General features: G+C 47.9%; 1 protein-coding gene across 1 annotated transcript in view; it reads left to right on the top strand.

The window, feature by feature from the left end:
- VANGL1 (VANGL planar cell polarity protein 1) overlaps window positions 1-22,503 on the top strand; it is a gene marked incomplete at both ends in the record, with an annotated part of 34,713 nt that overhangs the window by 9,817 nt on the left and 2,393 nt on the right. Inside the window, 2 exons of the mRNA XM_082485823.1 lie at window positions 17,492-17,625; window positions 20,953-21,085. Of these exons, the coding sequence (XP_082341949.1) occupies window positions 17,492-17,625; window positions 20,953-21,085 (267 nt within the window). The remainder of the gene's footprint in view (window positions 1-17,491; window positions 17,626-20,952; window positions 21,086-22,503) is intronic.

Below are 22,503 nucleotides of genomic sequence, written 5' to 3'. Positions count from 1 at the left end.
GGGGAGAGCGACAGTAGATAACTTTGCTGTTGTAAGGCTGATAGGTTTGTGAGCTGAGGCTTGGATTTGAAGCTGAGGCCTTGGTTTGTCCCTACGGATAGGGACACCGATGGCACCTGTCATCCACAGTTCAGTTCCTTCTGGGTGGCTCAGAAACTACGTAGGAAGGATGTTGCTGGAGAAAACCCTCCTTTTCTGTAGTTAGGGTGTTAAACATATTCCCTTCCTCTCCAGTGAATACTCTTTCCCCACCCTAGAGCTTTGCTAGTCTAGACAGCTCAAGAAAATGAACAGCTTCAAACACATGTGGTAATTACTGATCTTACATGTAGACTGAATGTTGGGCTCCAGTGTAGTCTTGGTTTTCTGAGGTTAGAAATGTCTGAGAGTGGGTCTTTCTCCTCCCTTTTGCTCATCCCTGCAGTAGGATTATGAGGAGCAGGGCCATGATAGTTTGTCACTTGTCAGGCTCTATGAAGTACTGAGAGCTTCAGTCTGTTTTTCTGTCCTTCCTGGCATGGGCTTGCCTTTATGAACTGTCTGGCTGGGAAGCTGGTGGGGAGGCCTCCATGTGCCTTTGGAATCAGGGTACAGCTTTTGCAGGCAGTTGTGAGCTGGTTGATGTTCTCCATTCATCTAATCAAGAGAGGCTTAGTATGCAGAAATATCATCAGCTCTGTATGGGAAAAGCCTGTTAGAGCGTGGCCTGTACCCGTGTTACCCCTCTGCATTCGGATGGATGTTTCCTGGACTGTGGTTTAAAAATCCAGGAAGGGAGTAGTTACTTCCTCAAAACAGGGATCAGTCTCTGAAGAGCCTGCACCTTCCCTGCAGGAGCTATCAGTGTCGTACTGAGAATTCTCATGGTTTGCACATGGTCACAAACCAACGTTTTGTGGAAGGGGAAAACATTCAGCTGAACTGGAGGCAGCAGAGGAACTGTTTCTTAGGTGGTCCGTGAGCCCTTACCTTTAATACAAACAGAATGGCACATTGGAAGCTGATGGCACTTTTGACCCAGCTGCTTTGGATTGACAGTCTCGCATCTGTGGAACCTGTTGCTTATAGAACCGATGTCTAGGCTGTCAGTATTTACTGATCTAATCTGATGAGGACTGCCTTGCCTGTGTCCCTTGGTGCCACTGGGGCCGTGTTCCCTAGCAAGGGGGTGCTCAGGAGTAGGAAGCTCTTCATGCTCCCACCTGCATTTGTAAGCCTCTTACATCTGATCTTGCAACAATGAGGGGTTGCTCAAATATGCCTCCCGTTATCAAGGATGAAAATTTTTCTAATGAAGAACACTGGTCAACGTTTGAACTATACAGAGTGCTCTTGCCTGGATTGTGTCAACACTTCTCTCTAGGTTATGCTGTCCTAAAATCTCCCTACCCCCTGACCCCCAAAAGGGAAGGCTTCCATGGCATATAGACAACTTTGTTTCTGTTTCTAGTGTGGTGAAATATATCAGGTTAACCATGGGTTTAGGAAGCTGGATCTCTTGCCTGAGGCAAGAGCTGCTGAAATGTTGCTGTTTTCTGGTGAAGGAACTTCATAATGTGTGTCTAATTGCATTGATCATTCCTAGTGTGATTGGTCCCATACACTTGTGGGCCATTTCTGTTTCCAGTCAGGTGCTCAGAAGTGGGACTGCAGGACAAGCATTGGTGCCATGCTGTACCTGCCCAGCTAAACCCTGCTGGAGGCACTCTGGGCTTGTGCCTTCTACCCTGTGCACAGTTTGCTTGGCCTTTGTTCCCAGGGACTAGAGGAATCACACTGACCCTCCTTGGGGTTTCTTCAACCCTTACCGTCTTCCATAGTGATAAACAGTGTCATGACAGAGATTGAGTTGATGAGTTTTTATCTTGTTCTGTAGCACAACATCTTGTTAACTGTCCTGCTGCCTTGATTACAGGAGCTTCCTACAATAGCATGTTCCACGACCCAGAGACTTTGCAGAGCAGCTCTGTCACCAGAGCCTGTGTGAAATTAGCCTCATTCCTGAATGAATTTTGTTTTTCTGTCCTGAAATCTGTACAAGGCACCCTGATGAGCATTTGTGTGACTGTCCCTCCCCCCCGCCCATCACCAAACCTGATGAGCACCAGCATTAAATAGTCTCTCCTCCCAAGAAGTTCTGGGATAGCTGGCTGAATGGGTGTTAATTGCATCTGCAAGTGTGAAGCTCCTGAAGAAGCTGAGCTGTCTGCTCCAGAGCAGCTTCTTTAGCACTAACTGAGATGTGTCAGACTTGTGACCTCCAAGGCAACGTCTTTCCAGCAGCACTTCACATAATTGGGTGCTCACAACCACCTTTTTGCAACTCATCATCTCTGCAGCTGGGCTGCTTCTCCATGCTCCCATTCCTGAGCTTGCAGAACTCTCTGTCCACAGCTGTGTGGCATGGGCAGTTGAGCATTAACACCCTTCCAACACCCCATGCCATGGAGTAGCCATGGAGTAGGGAAGGAAGCTCTGACTTAGGGCTGAACTGATAATGACTTAATGGAAAAAGACTTCCAACCGCATTCTTAGTCATTCTTAGTCACAGGCCATACCTTTCCCCCTCCCGCCTATGTCTGCTGCCTCCCTTCCAGGAGGATGGTGCTGCAGAGAACTATTCACCTGATTGTTCTTGCCGTGAGGGTACCCGTGGAACCGCAGAAGGGAATTTTCCAGTAGCCTCTGAAAAAAAATGTGTGCTGTTGCCTGCTGAGCAGGGAGCAGTCTCCTTTGATGCTGCAGATGAGTTATGGGAACGGTGCTTTGTTCTGTTTTACGAGGGTCTGTCTGATGGTGCATGGGGTGTGTTGTCAGCAAAGACCAGATAGGACATTTTACTTGGGTCAGAGCAACACCTCATTAAAAGGATGTTTGTTTGTGACAGTAGTGAACAGCAGACTCCAGAAGTGCCAGGTGCTTCTCATTAGAGGGGAGGGGAAAGTCTAGGATGGACAGTCAGTATCTGACTGCCTGTACAACTCATCTGGGAGTTTCTGATGTGGTAAAGCTCGACTCCAAAGCCTGGGAGGGCTCTGCTTTTCTGACAGGAGCATGTTTTCCTAGCCTCTTCCCTTTCTGCATATGCTTCTCCTTGATCTTTGATCACCCCCACCGCCCCTTGTGCAACCACCCTCTCCCCTCTCCTTTTCAGCAGCAGGAGTTGACTGTACCAGACCACTGCCTGGGTACCAGTCATATTGTGCTCCTGCAGATGCACCAGGCAGCAATGGCGAGTGGTGCAGGGTGATCGTTGCATCCTGAAGTGGTCTCACATTTTTGGAATACTTAATACTTTAAAAGTTTACAAGCCTACTTGTAAGTGAAGGGCCTGCTGTCAATTATTAATCCCCCTGGCTAGTATGGTGTTACTTGCTCCCTGACAGGAGCTGCTTGGTTTTGTCCTTCTGAAAGAGATGGTGTGGAGGCAACACCATTGGTTTCATCTGCAGAGGTTTTCTCTTCTTGTTGGTTTGACTTTCCAAATCAACGCTGCCCAGAAGTACAAGAACAGCATGTATTCCTGCCTACCCTGTACTTAAGGGGTTTGTCATGTAATTTCTTTTCCCCTGCTGTTGGTGCCCTCTAAATCGCCTGTGTGTACCACCCACGGAGACAGATGGTCTCCCTAAGCTGCTGAACAAATTTTGTGGCTGTGAAGATACTTTTATCCTCAAATGCTGCAGAAAAAAATTCCACCCCCTCAACCTTTGACAGCCATTTCTTGTGGTGAATGGCGAAATAGAAATATTCTGCAAAGGAGTGAGCTGTGTGCCCTTTGGGGGAAAGGAGGTGGCTCACTTTTTGTTAAAAGTGCAAGAAATTGTGAATTTACAGTTCTGGTACAGCACAGTCAAGTAATATGTCCAAGAAAACTGGAGGCTAATTCCTGATCCTGCCTTGAAGGAATAAGGAAGAGTTAATAGGGAGCAGGGTAGTAGTAAACTTTTTTTTTTTTTTTTGCCACAAAACTGAGGACAATATTTGTGCTTATAACTCTGTTTCCCCCTCTAGCACTCAATTCCCTTAAATGAACCTCTGTGCTTGAATTCCCCTTGTGCAGTTGAGGTCAAGTAGGGACCTCAGCTGACAGTTTGGGGAGAGCTATTCCCCAGCTGAACAGTAAAACAGGCTTCCCGGTACAGCAGTGAGGACCTTATCTGCGGTTTGGGGGCTGCCAGCTCTGGCTTGTGCTCCCCAAGTCCTCATGGAGGGTCATCTGCATCCTTGTTGGGGCTGGATTTATGATGCTCAGCTCAGAACTGCAGACCATGCCCCTGCGTCCCCAGCGTCGTTTGTAGGGTCACTGGGTGCTGGCTTTAAAATGAGGTGGCTTCTGCTTGTGCAAAGCCTGCTTGGGGTGGAGCAGGGTGGGGAATACCCTGTGGTGGAGGGATGCTGTGCAGGGTGAGGCGATACTCCTCTGTCTGCAAGGGTCTGCTAGACGGTAGCATCGATGCTGCCTCTTCAGGGCCTGTCCATGTAGGTTTGCAGAGAAACAATGCTCCAAGGTGTTGTGAGAGAAATCCTGGAAGAAGTTGAAGCTGCTGTATTGATGCAAATGGCAAACTTTGTTCAAAGTCTGGCCCGGTTAATCCCGTCTCCTGCTGGGGATCAAGTAAGAGGTGGTCCTCTTTCCTGAGAGAAGACCCTACCAGGCTGCTGTTGGAACAAGAGCTGAATGCTGCGGTTTCATGGCAGCAGCATCTAAATGCAAAGTCCTATTACAGCACTGAAGTTTTGCTGGCGGTAGAAGCTTTGAACACTTTATTTCTGTTCTTTCCTTGAAATTAAAGTTGCATTTCTTAATTTTCACTTAAACCCCCCACCCTTAGTTACTTCATAACTATTGATGTAAGTTGAATTATTTCTAGAGTCTGCAGACTCTGGCCTTATTTGATGCATGGTCAGGCATTAAATTATCTTCTGAAAATGTAGACTCTTAAATACTTCTTGCCATACCTGCCAGTTCCTGCATATTTTTTTTTTTTTCTTTTGAGGCTCAGACTAATCAGAGGCATAGCATACATGTATGTTGGGAAAAGGAAATGCATCTCTGTCACAGATTATGCTGCTCCCAGGGACTGGAAGTGCTAATCCAGGATACCTTGTATTGTCGGCTGCTGCAAGGTTTGTAGGCGCTTGAGCAGGGCACAAGCTTGAGCTGGAGGCTAATGGGTGCCCTGGAACTCAGGGCTTGGGGAAGCCTGGTATTTCATCCCTTGTGTGTCAGCACTAAGTGCCTGTTTCACTCCTGTGTGCAGGGTAAGCTCTTAGTCTTGCTCCCAGCTCCTGTGTTCAGAAGGTAAAGCACACCTCAGTGTCGTCCTGTCCCCCCGACTTGTTTGAAACTCCTTAAATCCCAAGTATAACCTCAAGTGTGTAGGAACTTTTGAAAGAGGTTAAGCCTCCCTCATAAATATTCAGTACACCCCTCAATTACATAAATGTTTGATAATAGTTTCACGTCACTTCTTAAACTAGTACCGCCACAAGAAAAATAACCTGTCAACTGTCTGATCCTCCCTCACCCCTCCCAAAGAAATCTTGCTTGGTTGCACAGGGATCTGAATGGTGGTAATTCATATCTGTGCAGCTTTATAGTTTGTGTGCGTATCTTCTTCCTGGATTATTTAGCCCACCTCAATTTCTGCAGCCTTTTTAACTACCCTTTTCGTGCTTTAGATTTATAAGGGCTTGTGGTGGCAGAAGGAAGGTGTGATAGGGCAGAGGGAAAGAAGCAGGACCGCATCCTCTCATGGTGGTGATGGTTTCATTGAAAGCGATCCTGCTGCTGCCTGCGTGAGGAGATAGATTGTGCACATGCATTGCTGCAGAGCAGAAGCAGTCCTTGGTGGTGTGTGGCTCTGTCTGCAAAGGTGTTCTCCTCTGCTGAGCTTGGGGAAAGGAAAGCATCAAGTCCTTGCTTCTCTTCCCCTACCCAGCAGGCCTACAGGGAAACAGCTGTGGCCCAAACATGTCCTAGGCCACATCACTTAAAGTACCCAGCCAGACGTGGCGTACCCCATGACAGCTTATTGTTGTGGGCTTGGTGTAGAGTCAGATCTCCAGTTGTGACCGGACTCTCTAAATTATGATCTTGAGTCATGTGGGTCTCCTTCCACAGGGGTTGTTGGCCTCAATAGTCTGCTCAGGTATGGAGATGTTAACTGTAAGATTATAGAATCATAGAATGGTTAGAGTTGGAAGGGACCTTAAAGACCATCTAGTTCCAACCCACCTGCCATGAGCAGGGACACCTCCCACTAGACCAGGTTGCTCAAAGCCCCATCCAGCCAGGCCTTGAACACTTCCACGGATGGGGCCTCCACAGCTTCTCTGGGCCACCTGTTCCAGTGTCTCACCACCCTCACAGTAAAGAATTTCTTCCCAATATCCGATCTAAGTCTACTCTCTTTCAGTTTAAAACCATTACCCCTCATCCTATCACTACACTTCCTGATAAAGAGTCCCTCCACATCTTTCCTGTAGCCACCACTGTAAGGTCTCCCTGGAGCCTTCTCTTCTCCAGGCTGAACAACCCCAACTCTCTCAGCCTGTCTTCATAGGAGAGGTGCTCCAGCCCTCTGATCATCTTTGTGGCCCTCCTCTGGACTCACTCCAACAGGTCCATGTCTTTCCTGTGCTGGGGGCCCCAGAGCTGGATGCAGTACTCAAGGTGAGGTCTCACAAGAGCGGAGTAAAGGGGTAGAATCACCTCTCTTGACCTGCTGGCCACACTGCTTCTGATGCAGCCCAGGATGCGGTTGGCTTTCTGGGCTGCGAGTGCACATTGCCAGCTCATTTTGAGCTGCTTATCAACCAAGATCGAATTCAGCAGTGTCCCTGTCTCTCTCAGGTTGGTCGTGGGTCTGTGTGGAGTTGGGTGCAGACAAGTGGAGCCTGCTGGGGCTGCTGGCAGCTGGTTGCAACACCTGCAGGTGCCTGGGGAAGCTGGCTTGCCCCTTCTCTGTCGGTACCTGTGTCTCTCTGGTATGCCTGTGTCTGCTGTGCTATGCACATTTGTGGGGGCCACTCGGCAGCAGCTTCCTCCCATCACCTTTTTACTTAAGTTGTCCCCTTTGTGCTATTAGCTCACTGCCCTCCTTCCCAACCTCCCAGTTTGCTCAATAGATAAAGGAAGCCTTTCACAGCTTTGGTTTTGCTTCAGTGTGATCAGATGGTAGTTGTTTGGTTGTTGATTGTTTTGTTTGTTTTTTTTTCCTCCTAAATAAGCAAGTTAGTATTCTCACTAGCTCCCTCAAGGATGCCCCACCACTTTGCAAAACCATGCAAAACCCATTCCTGATCTCTAGCACATGAATGCAGTAGCTGCCGCTCTCCAGATATGATTCAACTACTACTGGCTTCTGAGGCTGCTGGGCTGAGCTTGTGGTGGGGATGTCTGGCCAGGTGTTGGTTCGGTTCACCACGGGTGTCTGGGACATGATGGATACGTGGTCGGGCATGGGCAGCTCCTTTGCTCTCATCTTTCTTTCTCTGTGTTGCAGCAGACCCTGGGGCAACGTGGTGCTGGTAGCAAGGGTTTGCTCTCTGCCTGGTGAGAAGGTAGCACCTTTGCCTGTTTGAATGTGTTGTGTATGATCAAAGGGGGAGTGTGTGTCTCTAGTTTGAGAGCTGTTGGGGCATCTGCCTGTGGTTATTGGTGTCTGAGGAACCGGTTGAAATCCAGCCTGAGCTGTTAGTGCCTGAAAGCTGCTGTTGTCCGCTGGCTAATCTGTGAGCTATACCGTTTGGATTTAGTGGTTCTGCTAGGTATCTGCGTGGTGAGTAAGTGCTTGAAAACAACCCCCCCACACACAGACTCACACGCTCTTCGTCTTGGAGAGGCGGTCCTGGCGTAGGAGGGTGCGAGTGGTTTGCTTTGGAGCCTGCTCTCCTGGCAGCTGGCTTCCTCAGCCTTCTGGGGGAAAGGTTTGTCATGCCACGTGCTCAGGCTTTCACAAGCCGCTCTTTCAGATGCGGCCCCTGAAGCTGCGCTTGTTGTACGCTCGCAAACCTGTCCCAATGGATGGGCTGAGGTCATCGGTGCAACGTACCTTTGCCGCATGCTAACAAACTCCTCTTTGCTATTCTGTGGGGGAGCTGGAAGACAGCCCTTCTGGTTACCTAGGCTGACCCTTTGCAATAAGGCATCCTGGAATTGCATATGGTGAACCCAGGAAGAAAAGCTCAGCAAGGTCTTAAGTCTGTCTTCTCTTGTGTTAAGAGCCTCCTGCCTCCCATAGGAAGCTCTCCGGTGCTCCGGGACCTCCATTGTTTCTACAACTCATGTTAGGCTTTTGCAGCTTATTTCTTATTTCATTTTCTATCTGTTGAATATGATATTGGGGTAACAAGTATCCCTATGATCTTTGCCTCCCTTGGCACTGTATACCATGAAATGAGATGTTCACTGTGTTACTGAGGAAGAGAAGTGTGGTGCCGTCACAATATCTGACTGCAATACAGTCACTGTCTTTTCCTGGTAAATTGAATTATCGGACCTTTTGGACCACTCTTGGAGTGAGAGATTGCTCTCTCCTCTTCCTCGCTGTATATTACCACTAGTGTTGTGGGTTTCCTAGCTAATTATACTAGCTGTCACCTTCAGCTGTTGGAAGTGGAAGTGAGGGCAGTGCAGCTGTTGGGAAAGCATTCATCGAATTTGAAGTTCTACCAATAAAGGTGACTGGGAATAACATTCAGCCTGTGTGCTCGTACCCTGAAGACCAGTTAACTTCTTGAAGTATCAGGCTGGAAGGTTTCTCAGAAGGAGAATTGCAATGAGAGCATACCTGTGGGTTTATTGGGGTTTTATAGCTGCTTGCTAAAACTTAGCACTCTGTACTTCTGTAGCAACATTTTCTTAATACAGGCCTGGGAATACTTTTATAGGGTTCTTCAGGGAGGCTTAAATAAGAGTTTGTTTGGGTCACATGACATAAAGGAGTGGATTTCCCCGCCTCCCCCCCCCCCCCCCCCCCCAAGTTTGGTCATACCCTCCTGTAAAATCCTCTATTTTAAAAGCCCCTGTTTCCATACTCACAGCTTCTCTTCCAAGTAAAAAAAACAAAAAAAAAAAAAAAAAAAAAACCAGAACATAACAGTGACATTAGTAGTAGACTTGCAGGGATACTTTCCTTTGTTTTTCCATACAGGATGGTTTTGGCTAGGCTGCTATTGAGGAAAACAAACAGAAGAAAAAACCCAACCTGAAAATGAATCTTACTTTCCCATTCTCATTCAGAAAATCTGTACATTGAAATCCATCTGCATCAGCAGTGAACTACTGTATGGTTCAGCTGGTGTGTTGATTCTGATTTTTGTCTCATGAAACATGAGACTTGACGTAGAGTGTGTGTATGTGCGTTGGAGAGCACTGTGTCTTGGACCATGCAGGGCAGAAAAGGGGAGATCTGTGGCTAGAAACCAGGCTGGTGCTCTCCTTAAAATTACAATGTTCATGTGACAGTTGTTCAGATGTCCAGTGTGGGCAGGCATGGACACAGACTTAAATTCCTGTATTCTTTTTTTTTTTTTTTTTAAAAGGCTGGGAGGGGATAGAACAGATGGGGACTGGTTACAGCAAAATTGTGGGATGAACCCTGTATGTGTGTTTGGGCTCTGTATAAGCTGCAGCATTAGTGGATGGATGTTCGCTTCCTTGGGGGCAGCAGCACTGCTGCCATTCTGGTGACAGCCTGTTACTACGCCAAAGCGTCCTTCCCTTCCCTAGTAAAGGCTTGACCTTAAAAATCCTCATCCCTGCCTAACCAAGTGCCAGAAGTTAGGTATCTAAAACAAACTCCCTGCGTCTCAGTCGCCTGGTGCCAGTTCTGGGGAGGGCAAGGGTTGCACTTGCCTCCCTTAGCCCAGCAGAGACCTCAGTTGTGGTTGTCTGACAAGAAAAAGTGGTTTTCCTGTTCCTAGGAGCTGCGGTCTTGTTCTCTTGACTCTACCAGGCCGAAATGCTTGTTGTAGTTACGGTGATCAAAAGGCATTTTTCTGCTCTGCTTGTTTGGCCACAGCTGCAGGAGGAGTTCCTCATCTTGGCATCTCTGCCAAGATCTGACTCTGGCTCTGTTTACTGGAGAGGACAAAACTGTAGCTAAGGTATCATCATATGCTGGGTATCATCTCAAAGCACCTGGATGAAAAGAAGGTTATCAGAAGTAGTCAACATGGATTCACTAAGGGGAAGTCGTGTCTGACTAATCTGATAGCATTCTATGATGAAGTGACTAGATGGGTGGATGAGGGGAGGGCAGTGGATGTTGTCTACCTTGACTTTGGCAAGGCTTTCGACACTGTCTCCCACATCATCCTCACATGCAAGCTTAGGAAGTGTGGGCTAGATGAGTGGACAGTGGGGTGGATTGAGAATTGGCTGACAGATAGAGCTCAGAGGGTTGTGGTTAGTGGTGCAGAGTCTAGTTGGAGGTCAGTAACAAGTGGTGTCCCTCAAGGGTCAGTACTGGGTCCAGTCCTGTTCAATATATTCATCGATGATCTGGATGAAGGGATAGAGTGTACCATCAGCAAGTTTGCTGATGACACTAAACTGGGAGGAGTGGTTGACACGCCAGAAGGCTGTGCTGCTTTACAGCGTGACCTGGACAGGCTGGAGAGTTGGGCAGAGAGGAACCTAATGAAATTCAACAAGGGTAAATGTAGGGTACTGCATCTGGGGAGGAATAACCCCACGCATCAGTACAGGTTGGGGGCTGACCTCCTGCAGAGCAGCTCTGTGGAAAGGGACCTGGGAGTCCTGGTGGACAACAGGATGACCATGAGCCAGCAATGTGCCCTGGCGGCCAAGAGGGCCAATGGCATCCTGGGGCACATCAAAAAGAGTGTTGCCAGCAGGTCGAGGGAGGTCATCCTCCCCCTCTACTCTGCCCTGGTGAGGCCGCATCTGGAGTACTGCATCCAGTTCTGGGCTCCCCAGTTCAAGAAAGACAGGGATCTGCTGGAGAGGTCCAGCAAAGGGCTACAAAGATGATTAGGGGATTAGAACATCTCTCTTATGAGGAAAGGCTGAGGAACTTGGGTCTCTTTAGTCTAGAGAAAAGAAGAATGAGGGGGGATCTTATTAATGCTTTCAAATACTTAAAGGGAGGATGCCAGAGGGATGGGAGGAGTCTTTTTTCAGTGGTGCCCATTGATAGGACGAGGGGTAATGGGCACAAGCTTGAACATAGGAAGTTCCATCTTACCATGAAGAGGAACTTCTTCACTTTGAGGGTAGCGGAGCACTGGAACAGGCTGCCCAGAGAGGTTGTGGAGTCTCCCACTCTAGAGACATTCAAAACCTGCCTGGACGCTGTCCTGTGCAACCTGTTGTAGGTGACCCTGCTCTGGCAGGGGAGTTGGACTAGATGATCTCCAGAGGTCCCTTCCAACCCTGACTATTCTGTGATTCTGTAAGGTACTGGTGCTGCTGCTGGCGCTGCGAAGCGCTTCTGCAGGATGTTGGTCCTCTTGGGAGCCTTGCCTTCAAGGGTGCTGCATGGGAAGGACAGTGAGTACCAAATCCCTCGTGCTCTGCCAGCTCACAGGAGAAGGCCCCTGGCACTGCTGTGCTGCCTGGGGAGCATCTGTCTGGGCAGCTTCACCCCTACCTATGGTAGGCAGAGTGGGGTAGCAAGTCTGTGTAGAGGATGGTGGAAATGCCTTCTGTAACCATTCTCAGCAGGGATGTTGGTGTGGGAGGCTTTTTAATTTCAATTGTCTGTTTCCAGTTTTATATCCAAGGCTTCGGTCCTGGTGACTTTGCTTTGGAAGAGCAGTTGAGCATGTTGAAGGAGCAGGAACTCGAGACCCGGCTCTGCACCTAGCAAAAGTGTATGTGAAGGAAAGGGGTTTTATGGGAGGGAGATGTGATTGCAGGGTGATTCTGGACCTTTACTAGGGAGGTGATTCTGTCTCTCTAATCTACTCTGGTGAGATCCCACCTGGAATACTGCATCCAACTCTGGAGTCCTCAACATAGGAAAGACATGAACCTGTTGGAGTGGGTCCAGAGGAGGGCCACGAAGATGATCAGAGGGCTGGAGCACCTCTGCTATGAGTACAGGCTGCAAGAGTAGGGGTTGTTCAGCCTGGAGAAAAGAAGGCTCTGGGGAGACCTTATTGCAGCCTTCCAGTACCTAAAGGGCACCTAGAGGAAAGATGGAGAAGGACTTTTTACAAGGGCATGTAGTGATAGGACAAGGGGGAATAGCTTTAAACTGCAATAGAGTAGATATAGATTAGATATTAGGAAGAAATTTTTCACTGTGAGGGTGGTGAGGCACTGGAACAGGTTGCCCAGAGAAGTTGTGGATTCCCCATCCCTGGAGGTGTTCAAGGCCAGGCTGGATGGGCCTTTGAGCACCCTGGTCTAGTGGGAGGTGTCCCTGCCTATGGCAGGGGGTTTGGAACTTGATGATCTTCAAGGTCCTGTCCAACCTAAACCATTCTATGACTCTGATTCTGGGAAGGCGCAGAAGTTTTCTGAGTCCGTTGGGTGTGAGCTGACAGCGCTGCTAGACAGTAAGAAGTGCTGTGCTCAGCACTCCAGGAGACCTCAGCATCTCTTGCAGTAGATAAACTTGATGGAGTTGTAGGCTGGAGACAACCGGTAAGGCAAAGAAAGCCAGCTCTGCATGGATGGTTGCCTTGTGCAATCCTTGCTTAGCTTCTTTTTCAGGTGCCAAAGCTTCCTAACTGGCTGTGGTATGTATTTCATGTGCCCAGAGACCTTGGCTTGCTTTGGTGCTGTGTCTGTTTTGGAGAACATACCAAAAAAAAAAAAAAAAGGTTTGGAGGAGAGGAGTCTGTGCTGGGAACTATTTGGTTAAATAATAACCCCAGGCTTCCTCTGCTCTCAGCCCTCAATTAGCACAGCGGTGGTCAGGCCCCTCTGTGTACCCCTGTGGATTTTAGGTCTGTGGCTCACCTTAAACTCTGATGCTACAGGATTTGCATCCATGGTAAGGTAAGGAAGCGGGTGCTCTGGTAGCAAGCGGCTCTTTTTGGATATGTATTTATATTCACATCAGTTGCAAAAGTGTGAGGCAGTCCCTCTGCCTTCGGTGATTTGCAGAGTCTAGTTGATGGTTGCTGTAGTACCATGACAGGCTACATTTCTAGCTTAGCAGGAAAGCTGGAAACTGCTAAAACCACGTGAATGACGGCTGCTGCAGCCAGCTGGGATTGACCCTAGTGTGTCCAATGGCAACTTTGAGCACAGAGGTGTGGCTTCTATTTTTTTTTTTTTTTTTTTTTCCCCTCACCCTCCTTATTTTCTTTTTCGCTAACCCTTTCCCACCACTCGAGAAAAGTCAAAACCATTTTTCTAAAAACCAGCAGGGCCCAAAGCCAGTATTTTGATTATATAAACAGGCTTCTTTCCTTGTGTTGTGCTTCAAAAGAGCACTGGCTTGTTTTCCTGGAAATCCTCTAAAAAAGCCAAATTCAGTATTGGTATAGCTAAGTCACAGAAGGCAAATACAAAGCCAAAATGGCCTTTGAGCTACAGAGTATGGCAAGACCTCAAATACCAAAATCCCGTGTAGCAGCAAGCATTCAGGCAAAACTGTTCCTGACTTACCTTTTGAGAGAAAGAAAAAAAAAAAAAAAAATTGGCGATAGTTGCTGCCTTTGTGTCACATAGTCCCCTCCTCCACTTCCTTGGGTGCCCTGTAAAAGTTAATTCATTACTGTTTGCAAAGGACTCTGTTTCTTTGCTGCCAAATGCCACTGAGGTACCCAGTGCTTCTGGACCTGCTTGTTTGCTTTCCTTGTTGGCAGTGTGCTGTGACATGGCCTTCTTCAGGGTAGTAATAATAATTAAAAAAACAAAAAAAAAAACCAACAAAAACAAACAAACAAAAACACACAAAAAAAAAGAAAAAAACCACACACAAAAAAAAAAACCAAAAACAAAACAATAAAACAAACAAAGGAACCCTACAACCACACAAAATGCAAAGTAACAAAATGTAGAGCCTTACCGATATTGCCTGCAAGGAAAACTGGGTTTCCAGTAGATTACTGGTCTGTGCAAGAGTTGTTTTTTTTGGTTTTCAGGTTTTGGGTTTTTTTTTGTCTTGTCATAGGTTTTCTGAGTCTGAACTGTTGCATGAAAATGCTTTTCGTGTCCTGAAACGCTTTTCTGCTTTCTGGTAGTTTGTTACAATGCCTGAAATACATTGGGCTGCCAGATGCGCTTTGTAGGACACGAGGAGGATCCTCGCTCTGACCCTCTCCAAACAGGCAATTAAGCACTGAGACTTTCCGTTCGTTTTCTTCCTGCCCCTCCCCATTCTTTCAAAACCCTAAATGCAAGGAAAGCCCGATTTTGCTGAAGCGTGGGGTGAACGAATGCAGTGACCGACGTGGTGCTGAACTCCTCCTGAGGCGCTGCGGCGAGGAAACAGCCTCCGGACGCGGGCTCTGGGAAAGCTGCCAGTTTCCATTCCCATCGGAGCTGGCGTGTGGGTGGGAGAGGAGGCTTGCTGCAGCCACTTCACCTTGCTCGCGAGCCAGCAGAGGGTCTGCCCTTGTCGCGGAAAGTCCTGAAAAAAACCCTGAATTTCTGTTGGGAGACGGCAAGCTTCCTTGGCATTTCACTTCGCTCCTAACTGGCTCCTTGGGGCTGCTCTGGATGGCGTTACCCCCCTCCTTGCACACTGTATCGCACAAGGGCATTGGGTGCCTTTCTGCTGGGCTGGTGGTGGCTGTGCCTGTTTGGAGGGGGGGTTCTTGCTGCTTTGGAGCTCCCACATGGGGCAGGGCTGGCTGCCCTGCGTTGGGCAGGGTGAGGCTTCCCCTTGATGTGGGTGAAGAGGTTGAGCAAGACAGCCCAGAAGGCTCTGATTCAGCCTTCTCCTCGCTCTTGCTAATTGTTGTGACCCTTCTAATTTTCTCATCCGCAGCATCTTCTCTTTAATTTTTTTTTTTTTTAATGGGAATTTGAAGAGTTGCAGTCCAGCTGTCTTCCTACCCTGCCATGCTTAGGATGGACATGGGAGACAGAAATGGGCTGATAAAAATTTAGGAAACTGATGTTTAATTACAGTCCTCTCCCTATAGTGCAGATCTGTGTGATTGGGGTATCTCATATATCGGACTGAGCCTGTGCTGGATTTGCATCAGCAAAAAAATAGCTGGGCTTTAATTTTCAGGGCAGTGATGGTTGCTTGTTGCAACATAAAAGCTTTATTGTGTTTGGATTTTGGGTGCATGTGCCAATGGATTGGTGGGGTAGGTTATTTAGTGAGGGGATGAAAGGGGTAGTGGCTGGGGAAGGCTGGCATCCTGATGATAATGTTCTCTGTGGGGTCCAGGGAAAATGTGTTCATTTTAAAAATAAATGACTCTTTCCTGTGATGCATTGTGCTTTGTCCTAATAGAGCTAGATGGTCAGTGGAGCACCTCCCAAACATTTCCCACTGCTGGGATGGAAGGCCCAACGCTGCCTGAAATGAGCGCAGCGTATTAGCACAGTGTAACTCTGTTCACTTTTATCTTATTGTTTTTAGTTGATCCTAGTTTTCCAAATGTTGCATTTTGAGATGAAACTCTGGAGTTTTACCTTCCTGGGAAGCAGACATGGAAAAACTCGGTCATGTTTGAATGCTATTGGAAGGGGGAAGATGTGCTGCTGTTGCGTGACTTCTTTTACAAAATTTTGATTTTAAGTTGCAGCAAATTCACAGTAGAAATCAGAAGTTTGGCAAGGAGAAATAAACTGTCTTTCACTTGTTCTGTGTCAGTGCCTACGTGTGTGTGGCAGTGGGTCAGTCTGTACTACTTCACTAAAAGAAGATTATTTCCTTGGTTAAATAGGGGCTCTTTATTCCATATCAGTAGCTGAGTACTTAAATACAGTTGCTTTTAGCAAACCTGATATGAGGAAGTATGAAGGACCGGCACCTGAATAGTAAAACTTCTTTAAGATGTTTTGGTTGGGTGCAAGAGGCCCAACTAAACAGTCCTAAAGGTGGAATTTGCTTCAAAAGCTAAATTCATCATCTTAAAGGTACACAGCTAATGAAATATATGACGCTGTACCATAATAGACTGATGAAGGTACACAGTGAACAAGTCTGGGTTTGTTCTTCTTTCTCAGAATCTCGTGAATGGGCTGGCATCTGCGCTTAATTCACTGATCAGTGGGAGGGGGGGCAGCTGGAGAACGAGGATGGCAGAGAGTGTGTGTGTGTGTGTGTTTAAATTACTGGGGTGTGATGCAAAAGTTTAATATTAGCACAAGGCACAGGAAAATTTAAATTGCTCCTCTGGGAGCGCACGCTGAATCAGTGGCAGTGCTGAGAATTGAATTTAGGTCTTAATTTGTTCATGTCTTATTTTCCCACGTTACCATCAGTGTAATGTTTTCTTCCTATGTTGTAACATGTGTGAGAATACTTGGTTGCTTTCCTTAGGAGAGGCTTTGTTGGTAAGTGTGAACTTTACAATTAACTGGCAACAAATGTGTTGGCAGTTCCCTTATAATTTTTGCGGGTTCGAAATGAAATTAAGTGTGGGTTCTTGGCAAACTCCAGCTGACTGAATCGGTGATCTCGGTCATTTGCTGGGAATACTACTGCCAGCCGGACGCTGTGCTGGGGCATGGAGCCAGAGCAACATGGAGAGAGCTGTGCCCTAGACCCCGCGCGTGTGTTGGCATTTTCAAACGGCACAGCTCTGGCTCATTTTGAAATGCTGTCCCATTTGTTAGTAGCAGTGCCTACAGACATCTGTCTCGCTGTTGTCAAAATGATTGCAAAGGAAGATACCTCTGGGTTGAGCCTTTCCCGCTGCTGGTGCGTGTGCTGTTTTGCTCCCGTGTGTCATCGTTTTATGTAGCGGCATCCCTTCAAAGGGAGGGAGGGAGTGTCACTGCTCCTTGTTCTGTCCCTTGCCTGGGATTTAACAAGCAGCCGTACTCCTCAGGCAGCGATCTTATCTTGCTGTGAAAGCTGAAGAGATTCTGCTCTTGTCAGTGCTGGGATGGAGGAGATCTGAGGAGCTGCGGCTGGAAATGACTCAAAGGGAAAAGCATCCATCCCGAGCCAGTCCCTCCAACCCAGCCGGCTGGCTGCAGCAAAACCAGTGGGATGCTCTGATCTTCAGCCGGGGCAGGGTCTCTGCTCCTCAGCTGTCCTACTGCCGAGGCGGCTTGAGCTCTTGTTCTGCATTTTCCCATGCTGTAGGCAGCCTAGTGCTTCGGTTCGTGCTGCCCTTGTGTAGGAATTTCCTATCATCCTCTTACTGAGGTGAGGACAGGCACTTTTATCTTGCATCTCAGATGAGATGTTAGGTCCTAGAGACAGTAATTAATATTCTGTATATTGCATAATGCCGTGGGCATGACAACCCATTCCAAATAATGTGGCTATTTTTTTATTTAATTTTATTTTACTTTTTTAAGGGAAATGAGAACTTGTTGCATTTTGGGGGGTTTTGTCATGTGTTTTATTTTTTCTTTTTTCCGTAGCATCCAGCGAGCTGCACTGGTGGTTCTGGAAAATTACTACAAAGATTTCACAGTCTACAACCCAGCCTTGTTAACAGCCTCCAAATCCCGTGCAGCCAAGCACATGGCTGGCCTGAAAGTCTACAATGTTGATGGTAGGTGAGGTGAAATGCAGGCTCTGAGACTGGGTGGGATGGGGAAGGGCTGAGCTGGCTTTATGCTTTGTTATGCACACATTCTCACCTTTTTGCTTTGCCAAATCCTTGTCTCTCGCTGGAAATCTTCCTAACAGTGCTGAGCTTGCTGGTTCCAGATGACTTTACAGATGTGTTTAGCTCACAATAAGTCTTTTGTCTTTGCCAGGTGAAACGGCCAAGTTTTGGGTCAGGCTTAATTATTACGTGGCTTGACAAGCGCTTTTCGGCACCAGTGCTTGTTTTAAGCAGCCTCTGCTTTTTGTCACCCTTGGGTCATCTCCTTGGTTGTGCTAGCACAATAAACGCAACTTCTAACTGTTGCTTGGACACTTATAGTGCCTCTTCCGCAGGCAACCTTCAGGAAAGCTAAGGAGGTTGATACCAACGTGGGAAGAAGCAGCAGCTTTAGCAGTAAATGAGCTATGCCTGGCGCTTATGTGTGGCCGTGCTCCCCGGTCATCGTGATGCTAAGCAGTTCGTGGAAATTCAGAGACAGATAGCTGTCCCCCTCGAGCTTTGCCATTCTATGAACCTGTTTCAAATTTTTGAGCTTTAGAGAGGCCAGGGGGAGGATGGCTGGGGGTTTCCCTGTGGACACTCAAAGCAGTGAAAACTGGACTTAATCATTTGACACTCTTAAACCCTATCAGTGAAAGCTAGGTGTGAAAAGCAGGGTGTGCCCAGTCATCCCAGCCTTTATAAAAGCGTGCATTCCTTTGATGGAAGAACTGAAGTTGTGTAGGGAAGCTTTTACCGTGAAGGGCATCTGAAGTCCTGTAACAAGACGTGGTAAGCTACATCCTGCCCGTAAATAGGTTAGTATTGAAAGGCTTTGAAAGCTGGAAGGGATAAGTGACTGAGGGGATTTAGCTGGGCAAGAGGGCTCTGCATGCAGGGTGTGGAGACCAAAATATGAAGAATATCTGTCACATGGGATAACATAAGACATGGTTGTTTTGCCTATAACAAAACTTCAGTGCCTTATGTTTTCTTATTTCTTTTTATTATTATTTTTTGCATTTTTGGTGACTTCAAAAGTTTTAAAGACCTTACTATAAATGTTTGCCCCAACCTGATGCAACACTCCTGAGTCTGTAAAATTAATTAGGAGTCCCCATCCTGACAGAGGAAAGGTGAAGGGAAGCAGGGGGGAGGGAGAGGGGCAGGCTTGCTCATCCTGTGTCCCCTGCTGCCTGGAGTGAAGGAGCTCCCAAGTGGGAGAGATCAAATTGAGTTGGAGAGGGGAAGCAAACAGACTTGTTCTGCACTTTCCTGGAGGTGAAATCTTCCATTCCAGCAGCTTGCCCTCCATGAGGCCTGGTATGTGGAACATGAGGGCTTCCCGGTCCCACAGGTGTCAGCACACCATTCAAACCCAGCGGCCTGCCAGTCTCATTGCAGGACGTGCCATTCTGGTTACTTAGCTGGCTTGTCTCCTCGAGCAACGCTGCAGCATCTCTTCAGGAGGTGACAGGGTCACGGTTCCTGCAGTATCTGCTGGGACGGCAGGACTTCCAAACTTGGAGGAAGAACCACCATTCTGGTGGCGTTAGTAGCTTAGCTGCTAGCTCGCAGAACTTTGTTGGATGAGAAGGAACCAGAAGCGAGCTCCAGATGCTGCTGGCAGGCCTTTCCAAGTGTCAAGCTCATGAGCCTGCCAGGGCCTGAAAACTCGTGCCTTCCTTTCTGGGGCAGTACCAGTTCCCTGGGCTGTTCCCTGTACAATGCCGCTGCCTTTGTGATGTGGAAATCTCAGGCTTAGAGGCACGTCCTTGAGAAGATTCCCGTCCATTTTACGAAGCAGAGTGTTGTTCTGGCTGCAGCTTACATTGGCACTCTGACAGTCTCTTACACCCTCCATGTGAAAAGACCGTAATGCTATTAAAGCAGCCTAATTTGTTGGCAGCTTTTGTATTTGATACTGGAGCAGCCAGGAAGGAAAAACATCTTGCTGTAATCTCTCTTACGTGGAGTGGTGAGGCTCACCTTCAAAACCAGGATTTTCATCGCCAGGCATAGTCAATGAGGCAAATTACAGTTCTAACCCAAATTTGAGAGCTAGTGTCTCCCTTGAGTCGTATCCTCCATTTCAGGGCTGTCAAACAAAGCCTGAAGTGTTTAGACTCTTAAGAAGCTGTCTGTGTGAATGCTCGTCCTTCCCACTGATGAGCTTCAGGCTTCTGTCTTGGAATCTGGTCTGTGCTTTTTAGGAAAAAATTTAAAAGTTGCCCTTGCATGAGCAGAACAATTTTAAGCATGCCTGTGCAATTGATTTGCCTTAACCACTGCCAGTTCAGAGCATGAGCTTTCAGAGCAGTTAGTCAGAAGAGCAGTTCTTGGTGGTTTGGAGACTGTCCTGGATTTCTCCTTTTTCCCTCTGGGTAGACCCACCTCTATCCTCTACCTAGATAGATGGGTTGGTAGACTCTTCTGGGGCAACATACTATTTTCTCCCCTCTGCCCAACCAGCCAGCACTGTGAGCTTCATGGGGGAACTGCAGAACCTACTACTGCGTTTTAGGGTCAGTAGTTAAGGTCCTGTGGTAGGCAGCTCTGTCACTTGTCCAGGTGTTAGAGAGCAGATTGCAGCTTCCGTGTTCCTGTAGGTGCATAGGATCTGTTAACAGTAACAGAAGCGCTGATGGCAGGTACTGCTCTGAGAACCTTGAGGAGCTACTATGCGTATAGACCTCAGCCTACCCGGTTGCAGGACTGCTGCTCTGACAGCATCTGCCCTTCTGGAAAACCCTATGCTTTGTCTAAAGGTGACCCTGCTGCCTCTGCATCTTTTTTTTCCTCCCTGTGTGTAACTGTCTGGAGCTTGGCTTTCATTCGTTCATCTTCGTGTCTTTTGATGTTCTTGTGTTTGTCTTTCTCCTCTTTCCAACTTCTCACTTCTTGTGCTCTCACACTGTCTTGTTGCTGATATGCGGTGCGTTCCAGCTGCCTTTGCCTTCAAACTGAAAACGTATATAATGGGTGGTAAGTTGCATCCTTGGCATGTGCACCTCACCTCTGCCTTCGTGTATGTTGCGTGAGATCCTTCATCCCAACTAACTTCCCTCATCCACAAGCCAAAGCCCCCTCTGCAAGCCTGTGCTGTCTAGCGGGGTTTCTATCAGAGCTCCTGAGGACCAGGGAAAGGTTTATAGCCTTGGCTGGGACAGCTGGAGCTTCGGAGCACTTGTGACAGATGCTGTGGGGTGCTGGTCTGTCCCAGCCCTGGTCCTGTGGCAGTAATGCTGCCTTTCTTGTCTACTTCTTGCTCATCCTCTCCTCCGGAAGGCCCAGGGAACAATGCTTCGGGGCAGTCCCGTGCCATGATTGCAGCTGCGGCCCGTCGCAGGGACTCCAGTCACAATGAGCTCTACTACGAAGAGGCCGACCACGAGCGCCGAGTGAAAAAACGCCGTGCCAGGTAAAGCTGTTCCTTGCCAGCTGCCACTCCTGAGCGCTGCCAGGATCGGTGGCATGGGGCTTGCTGAGCCTGACAGGAGGGGGGTGGTGGTGGTCGTCGTGATTCAGGGCTGGGGGTTGGCTGTAAATCCGTCACAGCGAAGAAGCGTATGAAACCCAGATGCACAAGGGACGGTGACAGCTTGCAACTGGAATTATCTGAAGAACATGCATAAAGCAGAGCTCGTGTCTATTATGCCAGATAAGCTAATGCAATGTCACGGATTAGGGAACAGTCCAGCACTTGACAAATCTGTAGTTACTTGCTGTAGGGAATCCCATTATTTCCCCCATGCCCAGGCTTGTCGTCTCAGCTCAAGTAATCCAGGGACAGGATCGGTGGAGTGCTTGGTGTTGCCTGTTCGTGGGCAAGGAGAATATTTGTGTTTGCAGACTACTAAAAAGGGCAGTTTACCCTTTTCAATGAGTTGGGGAGGAAAGACCTGACCAGAACTGGTTGCATTTTATTTTGGAATACGGGTGTGTTTTCCCGCCAGTCACGCTTGGGCTGCAGAGTCGATGCTTTATTGAGGTGACCTGAGATAGTGCCTCTATTTGCTCTGGAACCTAATTACAATTTGTAGTTAATGTACCTAACTGTTTGAGGCAAGTCGCTTACAGGCAGGCACTCCTGAACTGAGCTGTGTTTGGAAGGAATGTGCCATAACTGGAAGGAGCTGGCTTGTTTTGTGTTTTCTTTTGGCGGTTTGTATTTCGTTGGGAAGGTGCTGGCATGGTGCGTTCCCCCCCATAGCCTGCTTCGGGCTGACCTGTGTTCCATAGCTGCTGTCTTTTGGGCTCTCTTCCAGCCTTGGAGCAATAGGAAACTAAACTTTTCCTTTCCATGCAGTGTAGCATCCTAACTCGGGCACATCTCCCTTGCTTGCTGAGTTTGGTTAGAACAGCTGCTTAGTCAGAGGAAAACCATCAGTCGCTAGAAGACCAGGCCAGATGTTTCAAAGGAGAACGGTCAGTGTTGCAACAAAAAGACACGAGGAGATTAGAAACCGATTTCCACCTCACGCAAGTAAAATTAACAAAGTAGGCAGTGGTCAGGGCTTCTCGTGCTGTTCCTCGTGTATAGTCTGAATGTGGTATGCTGTACCTCTGCTAGCCATGAGGCAGCTTCCCCTGGCTTTAAGATGCTTTGGGTATTGAAGGCAGTGTGGACAGTGGTTGGTAACTTGAGTGGAAATTCAGCGTGAAACAAGTCCTGTCTGGAGGGGTAAAAGAGTTTTGTTGGGTGGCTCTTCCATTATCATTGCTTTTTCCTCACTAACTGCAGTGTAGCCCCTCACTTGTTATTTAGTACTGGACTAACTTGCAAGTGTCGTTTGGCATCTGTTTGCCTTTTTATGGTGTGGTCTTTGTGTTTGCTCA

Source organism: Vanellus vanellus, assembly GCF_965231255.1.
Source record: "Vanellus vanellus genome assembly, chromosome: 1".
Classification (NCBI taxonomy): domain Eukaryota; kingdom Metazoa; phylum Chordata; class Aves; order Charadriiformes; family Charadriidae; genus Vanellus; species Vanellus vanellus.
This window is presented reverse-complemented; position numbering and strand designations above follow the sequence as displayed.